The 15687-nt window shown below is 43.0% G+C and overlaps 1 protein-coding gene across 2 annotated transcripts in view; it reads left to right on the forward strand.

Moving 5' to 3' along the window:
* Positions 1 to 833: 833 nt before the first annotated feature.
* LOC140464167 (C-Jun-amino-terminal kinase-interacting protein 4-like) overlaps positions 834 to 15687 on the forward strand; it is a 277366-nt gene continuing 262512 nt past the window's right edge. For both annotated transcript variants that reach the window (XM_072558981.1, XM_072558982.1), the window contains exon 1: positions 834 to 1302. In XM_072558981.1, coding sequence (XP_072415082.1) covers positions 1006 to 1302 — 297 coding nt within the window. In that variant the 5' untranslated portion in view covers positions 834 to 1005. The remainder of the gene's footprint in view (positions 1303 to 15687) is intronic.

A 15687-nucleotide genomic window follows, 5' to 3' on the forward strand; every position in this document is an offset into this window, starting at 1 on the left:
GTACACACAAGTCTATGGGGGTGATTTTACATAATATTTCAGATACATTATTTTGCTCAAAAACTGCATAATCTGCTGGCAGTCAATCCATATAAAATTTTATAAATTCCACTTTGGAAACAGTACCAGCCTGACTCAAGATTGGGATTCAGACACACTCTAACCTCACACCTTTCATGCATTGGCTGAGCTGTCACTTTTTCTGTAAACCTTAAGTTATCTCAAGAACATATCTTAAAAGTAATTTTGGGATTTACCATTAATGAACCAAAACCTGTAACCCATTCTAAAAGAAAGACTTAACAGCAATTTAGGTTTGTTCAATATATCATCTCAGTTGCATGACACTGTAATCTTTCACTATAAATTTTGTGTCTTATGGTCTGCTCCTCAGCTAACTGATGAAGGAGCAATGCTTCCAAATAAACCTGTTGGACCATAACCTGGCATTGCGTGATTTTTAACTTTGTCCACCCCAGTTCAACACTAGCTCCTCTACATCTTAAATATACTCAGTGACCTGACCTCCACAGCGTTCTGTGACAATGAATTCTATTAAGTCACCACTCTCTGTCTGAAGAAGCCTCTCCTTACTCTAACCTCAAACAGTCCCCCCCATAATTGCACAAAAAGCTCAAGAATGACAGACACCATCCTGGCTGCGAAACAGCACGTGACAAGATCACGAGTCGCGGTAATACCCTTTCTCTCGTCATTGAGCAGGGCGGGATGACGCCCGGCGTGCGGGAGCGCGCAATCTGAGGGCGAGACCGTGCCCGGCAAGCGGCAACGCGCAGTGGGGCGGGGCCGAGAGCTGAGGGGGCGGGGTTGGAGCCAGTGGCCTCGAGCCGAGCGGCGTCGTCAACAGGGAGGGAGCGGGAGACGGCCGAGAAGAAAGCACCTGGAGCTGAGGGGAAATACAGATGGTTATCTTCTCAGTTTCCTCTGGCGTGATTCACTAATTTGTTTGTATGTTTTACCCTGCACGTCAATAATTTAAAGAAAATGGAAATGGACGATGGGGTAGTTTACCAGGATGACTCCAATACCAATGTTATGTCGGAGCGGGTGTCGGGCCTGGCGGCCAGTATTTACCGGGAGTTCGAGCGGATGATCCGCAAATACGACGAGGACGTGGTGAAGGACCTGATGCCGTTGGTGGTCGGTGTGCTGGAGAACCTGGACGCAATGTTCGCCGAGAACCAGGAACACGAGGTGGAGCTGGAGCTATTGAGGGAGGATAACGAGCAGCTGATCACCCAGTATGAGCGGGAGAAAGCCCTACGGAAGCACGCCGAGGAGGTGAGTGTGTGTGTGTGTCCCGGGCCAGGGTGAGGGCGCCGCCGCTCTCCATCGGGATGGCTCCCGCTCAGACCTCTCAACCGAACTTCTGCTTCTCCTCCTCCTCATTGGACCAGAGCCTCAGAGTAAAGCCCACCCCCTTTACTACCTGCACCCTGATTGGTCATCTGACCCGTCACTCCGCTCGCGAGCAAGTTTGGTTGCGCTACGATGACAACCTAACGGGCCCTAGTTTTCAAAGCAAGCCCCAACTTGCGTGTTATTATTTTAAAAAATAAAGCGGGGTATTTATTCCTGAAGGTTGTGTCGACGCCGAATTGCTTTGGTAACATATTTCTTTTGCAATATCTTGTGGCGTGTGTTGGCACAGTGTTTCTTTGCACGTCATCCGCATGAATAAGCGCAACATTGGATGTGGGTTGAAAACAAAATCTTACTGGTGAATTCTTCCTTAGTGGGCCAGAATAACCAAGAAAATTTAAAGTAACATTTCCAACACAGTTTACCAGAGACCAGTTCAGAGCTTATCATGCGAACTGTTTTTCTTTAAAATATGAGTTGAGGTGTTAAGAACCTAATGGCCTCTGTTTAGTTTTATTCCAGAGAAAAAAGGTTTTGTGACTTCTTCCTAAAAGGAATATCTTTTCAGAAACACTGCAGAATATTACAGAGCACAGGGAAACAAAGTGCAATTATTCTTGCAATTACGTGAAAATAAATGATCTTGGAGTTGCCATTGAGACAATCTGCAGAGTCTGGAAGTATAGCTTTTTCCTCCGTGCATAAAATCATATAATCAAATCATGCCTACAATTCCTGTGAATTCCTAACTATTTTTTCTTTTGGATTTTCATGGAGAATCTGCAGAATAGTTCTATTTTAAAACATCAAATTATTAATAATTTAACATCTTCCACTGATTGTGATTGGCTTTCCATACTGAGATGGGTATGGTGGATGAAAGCCTAGGTTTTAGTATGACACCATATGCACCTGCTGCACTTATTAAATTCTCTTAGTAATATTATAACTGAATTGAATGTTGGTCTGGCTTGATACTCAATTGGCACTTGTGTTGGTTTTGACTTAGTTCCACCCCCCTCATCTTTCAGATAAGTCACCATCTTTCAGGTAAGTCACCATTCACTCACCCAATACCCTAAACACTGGATTGTTTACATGCCAAACAGTGAGTTATCCCACAATCAGCAAACCAGATCTAAGCTCTGCAGTCTTGCCACATTCTCAGTGATGGACAACTCACTTCAAGGGTAACTAATGTCTGAGTGGTATTATCACTGGACTGTTAATCCAGAGACCCAGCTAATGTCCTGGAGACTCTGGTTCCAAATCCCACCATGGCAGATGGTGAAATTTGAATTCAGTAAAGTTCTGAAATTGAGTAATAATGACCATGAAACCATTGTTGATTAGTCAACCACAAGGGGTCTTTTTTGACAAAGTTCTTCCTTTAAGGAAGGACAACTGCTTTCTACATGTGGTTTCAGACTCATAGCAATGTGGTTGACTCTCAACCTTCATTAGAAATGGGTAATAAATGCCCTCATCCTGTGAATAAATACAAAAGTAAAGAGGAGATACCATGAATATTTTCATCTTTTAACAATGGAGGAGTCCAGCATATCGGTGCAAATGACAAGACTGAAACATTTAAATTCTCTTCAGCCAGAATTGCCAAGGTGTTGATCCATCTCTACTTTCTCCTAAAGTCCCCAACATTCAACCAATTTCATAGTCTCTACAATAGCAAGAAATATTTGATGACAATGGAAAGGATGTGGGCCCTGACAGTATTCCAGACAAAGTGCAAAGGATGTGCTCCAGAACTAGCCATACCACCAGCAAAGCTGATTTAGTACATTCAGAACACTGGCAAATACTTGTCAATTTGGAAAAATGTCCTGTCTACAAAAGGCAAGACAAATCAACCAAGCAGTTTATCGCCTCATCAGTTTACTTTCCATCAGTGGAGTGATGGAAGGTGTTGTAGATACTGCTATCAAGTCAAGGATGTGATGGAATACTGTCCACTTGCTAGGATGGGTGGAACTCCAAAAACACTCAGGAAGCTTAGCACTATCCAGGACAAAGCAGTCTTTTGATTGGCATGCCAATTCTATCACCTGTTCACTCTCTTCACTGATGCAGAGAAACTGCAGCAGTGCGTACCATCTACAAGATGCTCTGCAATAACTTGCCAAGGCTCCCTGGACAATACCTTCCAAACCCACGATTTTATCACTCAGACAATGGCAGCATATATGTAGGAGAACCATCATTTTGCCCTGCATGCCATGCTCCATCCTAACTTGAAAATATGTTGCTGTTCCTTTGCTGTAACAGGATTAAAATCTAAGAACTCGTCCTGTAACAACACAGTGTGTGTGCCTACATAAGCAATTTGCTATCACTCTCTTGAGGGCAATTAGGAATGGGTAATGAATGGATGTAAGTTTGCTCACTGTCACTGAGCTGAGAGGTTCCTTTTCAGATACATCATCAGTGAGCCTCTGTTGAAGCACTGGTGTTAGTGTCCCACTTTATATTTATGCGTTTAGGTTTCCTGGGGTTGATGTTATTTCCTGTGATGCTGTCATTTCCAGTTCTTTTTCTCAGAGATTGGTAAATGGGGTCCAAGTTGATGTGTTTGTTGACGGAGTTCCGGTTGGAATGCCATGCCTCTAGGAATTCTCGTGCGTGTCTCTGTTTGGCTTGTCCTCGAATGGGTGTGTTGTCCCAGTCGAAATAGTGTTCTTCCTCATCTGTATGCAAGGATACTTGTGAGAGTGGGTCATGTCTTTTTGTGGCTAGTGGATGTTAATGCATCCTGGTGGCTAGTTTTCTGCCTGTTAGTCCTATGTAGCATTTGTTACAATTCTTGCACGGTATTTTGTAAATGGCATTAGTTTTGCTTGTTGTCTGTATGGGGTCTTTTAGGCTTATTAGCTGCTGTTTTAGTGTGTTGGTGGGTTTGTGGGCTACCATGATGTCAAGAGGTCTGAGTACTCTGGCAGTCATTTTCGCGATGCCTTTGATGTAGGGGAGAGTGGCTAGGGTTTCTGGACGTGTTTTGTCTGCTTGTTTGGGTTTGTTGCTGAGAAATGGGAGGACTGTGTTCGTTGCGTACCTGTTCATTTTAAATACACTGATTTTCCTCTACTCTTCACAGTTGCTGTGTGTTGCAGTGTATGGTGGTTGGTTGAAATAATGTTCTAATGCAGCTTCATTTGTGGGTGTTGGGATTATTGCTTCTGTAGTTCAATATTTGGTCCATATGTGTTGTTTTCCTGGAGACGCTGGTTTGAAGTTGCCCATTGGTTGGTTGCTCTACTGTGACATCTAGGAATGGCAGTTTGTTGTTGTTTTACTCCTCTTTAGTGAATTTTATGCCAGTAAGGGTATTGTTGGATGGTCCTCTAATTTGTTCGGTTTGGTGATGACAAAGATGTCTTCCATGTAGCAGACCCAAAGTTTGGGTTGGATGATTGACAAAGCTGCTTGTTTGAGTCTCTGCATTATTGCCTCTGCGAAGAACCCTGAAAATGGAGATCCCATGGGTGTTCTGTTGGTTTTGTTGTTGAAAGTGAAGTGGGTGGTCAGGCATAGGTCCACTAGCTTGACGATGTTGTTCTTGCTGGTGAAGTTGGTGGTGTTTGGTGGATGTGTCTTTGGTTCTTCTAATTGTGTAGTCAGTGTTTCCTTGGTCAGGTTGATGCTGATATGAACAGGGCTGTTATGTCAAAGGATGCCATTATTTCATCCTCTTCTGTCTTGGTGTCTTTGGTGTTCAGGAATTCTTGGGTGGAGTGTTGTGAGTCTTCTACTCTGTTTTAGTCTTTAATGTAGCTGCTTGGCTAATCTGTACGTTGGTGTTCCAGGTAGTGACACTGTGGTTCTGAGGGGGGCTCCTGGTTTTTTTCAATAATGGCTAATGAATCTTAGCTTATCCAATAACACCCATGCCTTGCAAATGAGTTTTTTAAAAAAGTCCAAAAATAATATTTGTACTACAGCAGTGACCTATTTTACAGTTACTGAACATATACAGCACTTCCCATTTATCAGCTCAAACTATAATTCTGATGTGTAGATGTATTTGAATTTTGAATTACTTGACATAGAAGGCTGCACAAATGTTTACTCCACTGCAGCCTAGGATGAGATGCGGAGAAATGGAATAGAATGGGACCAGTGCTCCCCAGAGTTAAGAATGAGAGGTCATCTTGTTGAGTCAGATAATTTTCTTGAATTTATGTTTAACTAATTTAAGGAGTCTGTCTAAGAAAAAGACTTGGTAGCTGTCAGGAGGCGCTTTGACTGAGGAGTCTGGAAATTTGAATTATGTAATCTAGAGGCTATCTGTGAACTGACCCACAGCCTTACAATACAATTTTGCCCAGATATGGAAACAGAAAATACTGGAAATAAATAGCATGTCCAGCAGCATCTTCCCTTTTCCTCAGATCTTCCTTGTTTCAACAACTGGTTCAGGTTCTTCAGGGATCTTGACTGTGTTTTCAGCTGAATATGCAACACACTCTGGAATGCTCTCTGAAATTGTCCATCACTTCAGAGCCCTTCTTAAAATCTGATTCTTTTCACACAAGCTTTTGGTTACTGTTCCTAATGTTTTGACTTTGTTCATTTTTTTAACTGCCTTTGGATGTTGTTCTGTGTTCTGCTTTTTATCTACAGGGTAGGCACTGGCGAAGTGGTATTATCAGTCAACTGTTAATCCAGAGACCTAGACCATGTTTGGGGCGGCAAGTTGGCTCAGTGGCTAGCACTGCTGCCTCATAGCACAGGGTCCCAGGTTCAAGTCCAGCCTCGGGTGACTGTGCAAACTCCACACAGACAGTCACCCGAGGCTGCATGGGTTTTCTCCGGTTTCCTCCCATAGTCCAATGATGCGCAGGTCAGGTGAATGAGCCATGCTAAAATTGCCCATAGTGTTAGGTGCATTAGTCAGAGGGAAATGGGTCTGGGTGGGTTACTCTTCGGAGGGTCGGTGTGGACTGGTTGAGCCGAAGGGCCTGTTTCCACACTGTAGGGAATCTAATCTATCAATATGATCAGATAAATTCTGAGCAGGAATAGGCCGCTTGGTCCTTTGAGCATGTTTTGACATTGATCAAGATCTTGGCCGATCTGATGACTCCACATTCCTTCATACATTCGGAAAACTTTTCAGCATCATGCTTAGCAGTAATCTATTGACCTGTCTTAAAACTATTCAACGACTGTTTACGACACCTTTTGAAGAAAGGAGTTCCAAAGATACTCCATCTTCACTGTCCTCATCCCTTTGCTAAATCGTTCACTGGTTATTTTTAAACTGTGATACTGGATTAGTGGTGCTGGAAGAGCACAGCAGTTCAGGCAGCATCTTTCGCCCGAAACGTCGATTTGGATGCTGCCTGAACTGCTGTGCTCTTCCAGCACCACTAATCCAGTATTTGGTTTTCAGCATCTGCAGTCATTGTTTTTACCATTTTTAAACTGTGACCCTAGTTCTAGGCTCTCGTACAAGAGGAAGCAAACTTTTTGTGTCCATTCTATCAGGACCTCTCTCAAGGTCTTGTATGCTTCAAGAATTTGTCTGTTGTTTTTCTAAATTCCAGTGGACAAAATCTTAATCTGTCCAACTTTTCCTCATAAGACAATTTGCCCATTCCTGTTATTAGAACTTTCTCTGAACTTTTTCCAACACATTTACATCCTTTCTTGCATAAGTTGATCAGTATTTGGACTTTTCAAGATGGCGATAGGGTAGCAGTGCTGCATGCAGGCTCTTACCCAAGGCTCATCCGCTCCCATCATTTTTTTCTTGGTTCCCTTTTTCATTTTTCTTTTCTGTTGTAAGTCAGTCGACAGCATCAGTGAGAGTGGGTTATGTGTGGAGTGGTGGCAGCCTCTTGGAGGTTGGAGGTGGTGGCAGGGGGTGTGGCACCTCCTGGTGATTAGTGGCAGTGGAAGCAAGGACATTCTCCTGGTGTTTGGGGCCAGCGGCAGCATACCTCCTCGAGCAAGCGGAGGCAGCAGAAGTGGCATCACACTCTTTAAGATGGCAGCACCAGCAAAGCAAAATCTCTGAGGAGGGGGGCTGGGGAGGGACTATTGATGCAGCCTGGTCTGGCAGCAGAGCCAGGAACTCCTGGTTGCAGTAGGCCCAGAAGAGAAACTCCTGGCCTCATAAACGTGGCAGTGGAGCTTGGCATTCCTGGTTGTGGACAATTGTGGGTTCAGTGTGGGCAGTAGTGTTGGCACGGTGGGCCCTGAGGTGAAGAGCTGGCACCTAAAGTGGCAACTCCTATGATGGTGGGCCCACTGCAGGGGGTGGTGAGTTAACTCAGAATTAACTCATGGTGAGGTTACACACTCTTTTTACTCTCTCTCTCTAGTCTAAACTTTTTAAAATGGCACAGGATTGTGGCGACAGTTGAAGCTTTTCACTGTATTTTCTTGTATTATTCACCTGTAAAATGCAAATGACAATAAATCATTCAAATACAAATTCACACTGTACACAGCACTCCAGATTTGATCTCACCAGTGCCTTGTATAAACTGAAGCACAGCATGCTATTTTTGTGTTTAGTTCCCTTTTTAAATAAACAATAATGTTCTGTTAACTTTACTTAATATTTGTCATATGTTTGTGATTCATGCACTAAAACATCTAGATCCTTCTGTGAAGGAAAATTATTTCCCTTCAGTTGTTCATTTAAAATACTGTTGATTTTGAATCGAATAAATTCAAACTACAAGAGGATGTCAGTTGGTGGTTCATGTCCAAATTATGTTAACAGGAAAGAAAAGGTTTGTTAACTTCAAGGTTAACTTTAACATGTAGCAAGTGGTTAGGAAGACAAATGGTACGTGGCATTTCATAGCAAGGGGTTAGTGTAAAAGAGTGAAAAAAACAAGTCTTATTCCAATTTATCCAAGGTATTGAGCCACCTTTTGAATGCTGGTAACTATTTTGTCTGAAGAATGGTTTGACTCCTTTTAAGAGTGATTGCAATGAAGGTGGGAAAGCTTGATAGCTGGCCTGAGCGGGCTTTCCTATGTGCAACGATTCAGAATAAAGCTGCCCATACTCTTGTAGTTTAAAGAATAAAATGTAATCACAATGAGCCGTGTCACGTTCTGAATGTGCTTGACTCTGGATGCTGAGGTCCAGAGTGTGGAATCTGGGGGATCTTAGGCTAACAGATGAACTGTTTCTTCACCTGGAAGATAGTGATTTATCTCTCCTAGAGAGCTCCAGTGGCTTCACCATTGAATATATTCAAGTTGTCGATCAAAAGTTTTACCCTAAATATTTAAAGATAACAAAGAATTGTGCAGGAAATGGCAGTGAGGTAAAATATCAATCATGATTTAATCCAATAATGGAGCAGATTCAAGGAGCTGAATGGCCTGAACCTTAAAAGACAGGTAAATGGATAGGAGAAGTTTAGGGGATAATGGCCAAACGTAGACACTAGTTCAGGAGTAGGAGAAAGTGAGGACGCAGATGCTGGAGAGTCAGTCAAAAAGTGGCCCTGTGGAAAAGCACAGCGGGTCAGGCAGCATCCCAGAAACCGGAGAGTCGACATTTTGAGAATAGCTTATGTCCGAAATGTCGACTATCCTGCTTCTTGAATGCTGTCTGTCTTGCAGTGCTTTTCCAGCACCACACTTTTCAACATAGGCACTAGTTCAGTTTCGGAAACCTGCTCAGTTTGGATGAGTTGGCCGAAGGGCCTGTTCCTGTCCTGTATACCCCTGTGACTAGTCCTTCAACTCAAATGCTCCCAAAAAGGAGTTGATGTTAAATCATGACTTACTGAATGGCAGAGCGAGTCTACTATGCCTTGACTTATTCCAACTCCTATTTTATTTCATGTTCTAACATGGGGTAAATGAGGTCAATTTTAACTGTGTAAATTACAATTACTTTTAATTTATTAAACCAGCACAATGACTAAATGCCATCATATCAACTGATAAAGCAAGGTTGTGATTAGCTTTTATTTGCTTGATGTTCAACCTTCAATATGTTGCTTACATAATGTAGAATGAATAAATATGAAATTAGTGCACTTAAAAAGTATCAAGTCATTAGTGATGGAAACTCTTGTTTCAAAATAAAAGCATATTCTTTTAATTCCTCTGAAGTAAATTTGCTTGTATAAAACCGCTTTCCTCTGCCACCTAATGTCCACTCTTGAGTCTTGGTCTTTCTTAAGCAGTCTGACCGAGTTAATTTTAAAGTCAGGTGATTAGCTTCTGAAACCACAAGCTTGGTATCACAATGATCTGAAATTGCTTCAGTCTTGTCATGAATTGTATCTACTTTGTAATGCTGATTTTTCTATTTAATTTTAATCCTTCCAGTGAATGTAAAATTTAAACTGGTTAACTGCTTTGTGAAGTTTAAATTTTTATGTTGTAAATTTATTATCAGCGTTTGTCCTCCTAAGATCCATTGTGTTCATTGAAACAATTGAGTTTTAATTACTGTGCTTTTAAGACAAGTGCAGATCTCCAGACAAAAACATGAATTGGAAGCATGAGTAGGCCATTCAATGTCTCAAGCCTGCTTTACTATTCAACAAGATTATGGCTGATTTTGTATTTTGGCCTTCACCCTGTTTATTAAGAATAAATCTGATCCCACCTGGAAAATAAATATTCAATGACACCGCCCCGTTTCTGTCAGAGAATGAAATTTCCACCAACTAACACCTATCTGATAGAAATAATTCTTCTAATTTCTGTCATAAATGGGGAGTCTGTTTTTATTTTTGAACTGTATCACCTAATTCTAGCCTCTGCTACAATCTGTGCTTTGTCTCTGACTGACTGAGAAAACGAGCATTCAGCACCTGTCAAGTCCCCTCAGATCTTAAAACATTTCATTAAGATCATCACTCCTTCTGAACTCTAAATGTTACAATCTTTTGTTATAAAATAACTTCTTCATTCCCAGAAATCACTCAAGTAACCTTATAACCAAGCTAAATGAATTTCATGCTGAATGTCTGCATTGTCTGAGGGATTAAATTATATGAAGTACTGACAAGAAAATCACATTTAAATTAGTATACAAAATGTTTTGGAGATTGCAAGTATGTAATTTTAACAAAGTAACCTTTTTTTTGTGAAGTTGTAGCCTGCATTTTATTTTCATTCAATCAATCATCTTGTATGGAGTTAGTTTTAAAGTTGAACCTGATTTTCTAAAATTTATGAAATTATTAAAAACATGTACTACATCTTTACTCAAGAGTAGTAAGAGTATGGAATGCTTTGCCTGCAACGGTAGTAGATTCGCCAAGTTTAAGTGCATTTAAGTTGTCATTGGACAGTCAAATGGACGTGCATGGAATGGTGTAGGTGGGATGGCTTCAGATTAGTATGACAGGACGGTGCAACATCGAGGGCCGAAGGGCCTGTACTGTGCTGTTATGTTCTGTGCACATTCTGAATAGATTTGAGAAAATAGTATGTGTGTAATTAACCTCAAGCAGTACTTCAGGTATATGTAAATTTCTTTGTGTGGGAAGTGTGTTGGACCATAGATGGGAAAATATGCTTTTGATTATTTTAAATAACCACCTGATGAAGGAGCAGCGCTCTGAAAGCTAATGCTTCCAAGTAAACCTGTTGTCTACAACCTGGTGTTGTGATTTTTACTTTGTACACCCCAGTCTGACACCGCCACCTCCAAATCTTGATTATTTTAGATTTCACACTGACTTCAAGCCAAAAGTAGTAGCCACTTATTGTTCTGCCGCCTTATTACTTGTCATGTGTTCAAGGAAATCAAATGTTTTCCTTAGTCAGATCAGCTTTCTGAGCTATAATAGAGTCACAGAGTCTTAGAGATGTACAGCATGGAAACAGACCCTTCGGTCCAACCCGTCCATGCCGACCAGATATCCCAACCCAATCTAGTCCCACCTGCCAGCACCTGGCCCATATCCCTCCAAACCCTTCCTATTCATATACCCATCCAGATGCCTCTGAAATGTTGCAATTGTACCAGCCTCCACCACTCCCTCTGGCAGCTCATTCCATACACGTACCACCCTCTGTGAAAAAGCTGCCCTTTAGGGCTCTTTTATACCTTTCCCCTCTCACCCTAAACCTATGCCCTCTAGTTCTGGACTCCCCGACCCCAGGGAAAAGACTTTTTCTATTTATCCTATCCATGCTCCTCATAATTTTGTAAACCTCTATAAGGTCACCCCTCAGCCTCCGACGCTCCAGGGAAAACATCCCCAGCCTGTTCAGCCTCTACCTGTAGCCAGATCTTCCAACCCTGGCAACATCCTTGTAAATCTTTTCTGAACCCTTTCCAGTTTCACCACATCTTTCTGATAGGAAGGAGACCAGATTTGCACGCAATATTCCAACAGTGGCCTAACCAATGTCCTGTACAGCCGCAACATGACCTCCCAACTCCTGTACTCTATACTCTGACCAATAAAGAAAAGCATACCAAGCACCACTTTCACTATCCTATCTACCTGTGACTCCACTTTCAAGGAGCTATGAACCTGCACTCCAAGGTCTCTTTGTTCAGCAATCTCCCGAGGACCTTACCATCAAGTGTAAAAGTCCTGCTAAGATTTGCTATCCCAAAATGCAGCACCTCGCATTTATCTGAATTAAACTCCATCTGCCACTTCTCAGCCTATTAGCCCATCTGGTCAAGATCCTGTTGTAATCTGAGGTAACCTTCTTCGCTGTCCACTACCCCTCCAATTTTGGTGTCATCTGCAAACTTACTAACTCTACCTCTTATGCTCACATCCAAATCATTTATGTAAATGAAAAATACATTGCACTAGGCTATAATTTTGTTCTTCGGTAAATTATATGGCATGATATTAAGCGCTTCTGTCATTTCCTGTTTTCTTAAAGCTACATGTTCCTGATATTTTCATCTGTTATTTGGTTTTAATAGTTTTTAAGTATGTGAAAGCTATTTTAAATTAATTGGTTTCTGAATTGATAGTCTTTGATGTTTTGACTCATACAACTCATTTGTCCCATCCAGATTTGCCCAGCTATGAAGTTAAAAAGGAATTCTTTTAAAATTATGTGGGATGTAGATGTTGATAGCAAGCATCCTTAATTGAGCTTGAGGGTGTGGGTGAGCCACCTTTAGTGAACTGCTGCAATCAGTGTATTATTGGCATGTTACTAGTACCTAGAGGAATGGAATTTTGATCCAACAACAGTGAAGAAATGGCAGTTTAGTTTCAAGTCAGGATGGTGTGTGATTTGCAGGGGTTGCAGCTGACAGTGTTCTTATGCATCTGCAGTCCTTATTTCCCTTGGAGGAGTAGAAGGGGGACTTGAAGTGTTCGGCCACAAGGCAGGTGGGGCTGTTTTTGTGCGAGTGTCCCAGAGATGTTCTCTGAAATGTTCTGCAAGTTGGCGTCCTGTCTCCCCAGTGCAGAGGAGACCACATTGGGTGCAACGGTCATAGATTGTGATGTGTGTGGAGGTGCAGGAAAATCTCTACTGGATATGGAAGGATCCTTTGGGACCTTGGATGGAGGAGTGGGTGCAGGTTTTGCACTTCCTGAGGTGGCATGGGAAGGCACCGGGAGTGGTGGGTGGGTTGGTGGGGGGCATGGACTTAACAAGGGAGTCGTGGAGGGAATGGACTCTGCAGAATGCAGATAGGGGTGGGGAGGGAAATATATCACTGGTAGTGGTGTCTGTTTGTAGGTGGCAAAAATGGAGGAGGATGATGTGTTGTATCTGGAGGTTTGTGGGCTAGAAGGTGAGGACTTGGAATGGGGGGGGTTTCAAGGGCGGAAGTATGGGAAATAGAGGGGATGCGCTGGAGGACATCATGGACCACGTGGGAAGGGAAATTGCAGTCCTTGAAGAAGGAGGCCCTCTACGATGCTCTGTCGTGGAATTGGTCCTCCTGGGAGCAGATGCGGCAGAGGCAAAGGAATTGAGAGTAAGCAATAGTGTTTTTACAGGAGGTAGGGTGGGAGGAGGTGTAGTCCAGGTAGCTGTGGGAATTGGTGGGTTTGTAGTAGATGTCAGTGAGTCAGTCGCTGGAAATAGTAATAGAGAGGTCCAGAAAGAGGAGTGAGGTGTCCAAGGTGGTCCAGGTGAACTTGAGGTCAGGGTGGAAGATGTTAGTTAAGTTGATGAACTGTTCAACTTCCTCGTGGGAGCACAAACTGGCACTGACACTGTCGTCGATGTTGTGGAAGAAAAGGTTGGGAATGGTGCCGGTGTAGCTGCGGAACATGGAAGGGGCAGGCATAGCTGGGGCTCATGCGGGTGCCCATGACTACTCCTTTGGTCTGGAGGAAGTGGGAGAATTCAAAGGAGAAATTGTTGAGCGTGAGGACCAGTTCAGCTAATTGAATGATTGTGTCATTGTACGGGTATTGATTGGGGTGGTGGGAGAGGAAGAAATGGATGGCTTGGATGCCTTTGTCAGGTAAAGTGGATGTGTATAGGGACGAATGTCCATGGTGATGAGGCATTGGGAGCTGGGAACCGAAGGGCGTGGGTGGTGTCTCTAATGTATTTGGGCTGATCCTGAACCAAGGGGACAGGATGGTGTCAAGGTATGTGGGGATAAGTTCAAGGGGGCAGGAACAGACTGAGATGATGGGTCGACCGAGGCAGTCAGATTTGTGAATTTTAGGTAGGAGGTAGAACCAGGGTGGTGCAGGGTTCCTGGACTGAGGTTGAAGACAGTTGGTGGGAGATCCTCTGAGGTGATGACGTTGTGGATAGTCTGGGAGAAGAGTCTTGCCGAGTTGCTACACTGCATCTGGTGTGTGACACGCAATGATGGAGGTGGGAGATGGGATGCTAATTAAGTAGGCTGCTTTGTCCTAGATAGTGTAAAGCTACATGTGGTGTTGAAACTACACTCATCCAGGCAAATGGGGAATATTCCAACACATTCCTGACTTGTGCCTTGAAGATGGTGGATAGACACTGGAAAGTCAGGAGGTGAGTTTCATGGGACATGTTTTTGTAACCACGGTATTAAAATGGTTAGTCCCGTTCAGTTTCTAGTCAGTCATAACCCCAGAATGTTGATAGTTGGGCGTGAACAATGGTAATGCTATTGTCGGTTAAAGGAAATGGTTAGATTTTTCTTTGTTAGAGATGGTTGTTGTCTAGGAATTTTACTTGCCACTTGGAAACCTAATTTTCCTGGCTTTTGTCCAGATTCTCCTGAATTATTCAGGGACACAGGTGGACATTTCTGTGGCCACAAAACAGATTACAGGATGCTGTGTTGTCTCCCTGCTGCTAGGGTGCAGGTATATGCAAAAGGGAGGGAAAACAGAGGTTATGGTATGTATTGGTACTAACAACATAGGCAGAAAAGTGATGAGGTCCTGCAAAGGAAGTTCAGTGAGTTAGGTAGGAAGTTGAAAAGTAGGACCTCTGGGGTTGTACTCTCAGAATTATTTCCTATGTCTTATGCCAGTGAGGCTAGGAATAGAAAGATAGAACAGTTAAATATGTGGCAAAAGAGCTGGTGTTGGAGGGGGAGCTTTAGATATGTGAATCATTAGGATGTCTTTCAGGGCAGATGGGACCTGTACAAGTAGGGCAAGTTGCAGCTAAACTGGAGGGGCAGTAATATCCTGGCAGTGAGCTTTGCGTGTGTTATTTTGGGGGTGGTAAAACGTATAAGAACCAGAGCAGTGGATCAGCAAGTGAAATGAGTGAGGAGTGGGCAGAGACTAAGATCAGTAAGGCTAAAAGGAAGAGCAGACAGGGAGAGATTACTGAACACTGTGGGACTGGTAGTCTCAAGTGCACTTGGTATAAAGTGAGGAATATGACAGGTAAGGCAGATGAATTTAGAGTTTGTGAGAAGATTTGTAGCTCGGGTGCTCGTTATTGTGGTTCTGTTCGCCGAGCTGGGAATTTGTGTTGCAGACGTTTCGTTCCCTGTCTAGGTGACATCCTTAGTGCTTGGGAGCCTCCTGTGAAGCGCTTCTGTGATCTTTTCTCCGCCATTTGTAGTGGTTTGAATCTGCCGCTTCCGGTTGTCAGTTCCAGCTGTCTGCTGCAGTGGTCGGTATATTGGGTCCAGGTCGATGTGCTTATTGATTGAATCTGTGGATGAGTGCCATGCCTCTAGGGAATTCCCTGGCTGTTCTCTGTTTGGCTTGTCCTATAATAGTAGTGTTGTCCCAGTCGAACCCATGTTGCTTGTCATCTGCGTGTGTGTACCTGGTCATGTCGTTTCGTGGCTAGTTGGTGTTCATGGATGCAGAACGTTAGCTGTCTTCCTGTTTGTCTTATGTGGTGTTTTGTGCAGTCCTTGCATGGGATTTTGTACACGACATTGGTTTTGTTCATG

This window comes from Chiloscyllium punctatum, chromosome 39 (assembly GCF_047496795.1).
Source record: "Chiloscyllium punctatum isolate Juve2018m chromosome 39, sChiPun1.3, whole genome shotgun sequence".
NCBI classification, from domain to species: Eukaryota; Metazoa; Chordata; class Chondrichthyes; order Orectolobiformes; family Hemiscylliidae; genus Chiloscyllium; species Chiloscyllium punctatum.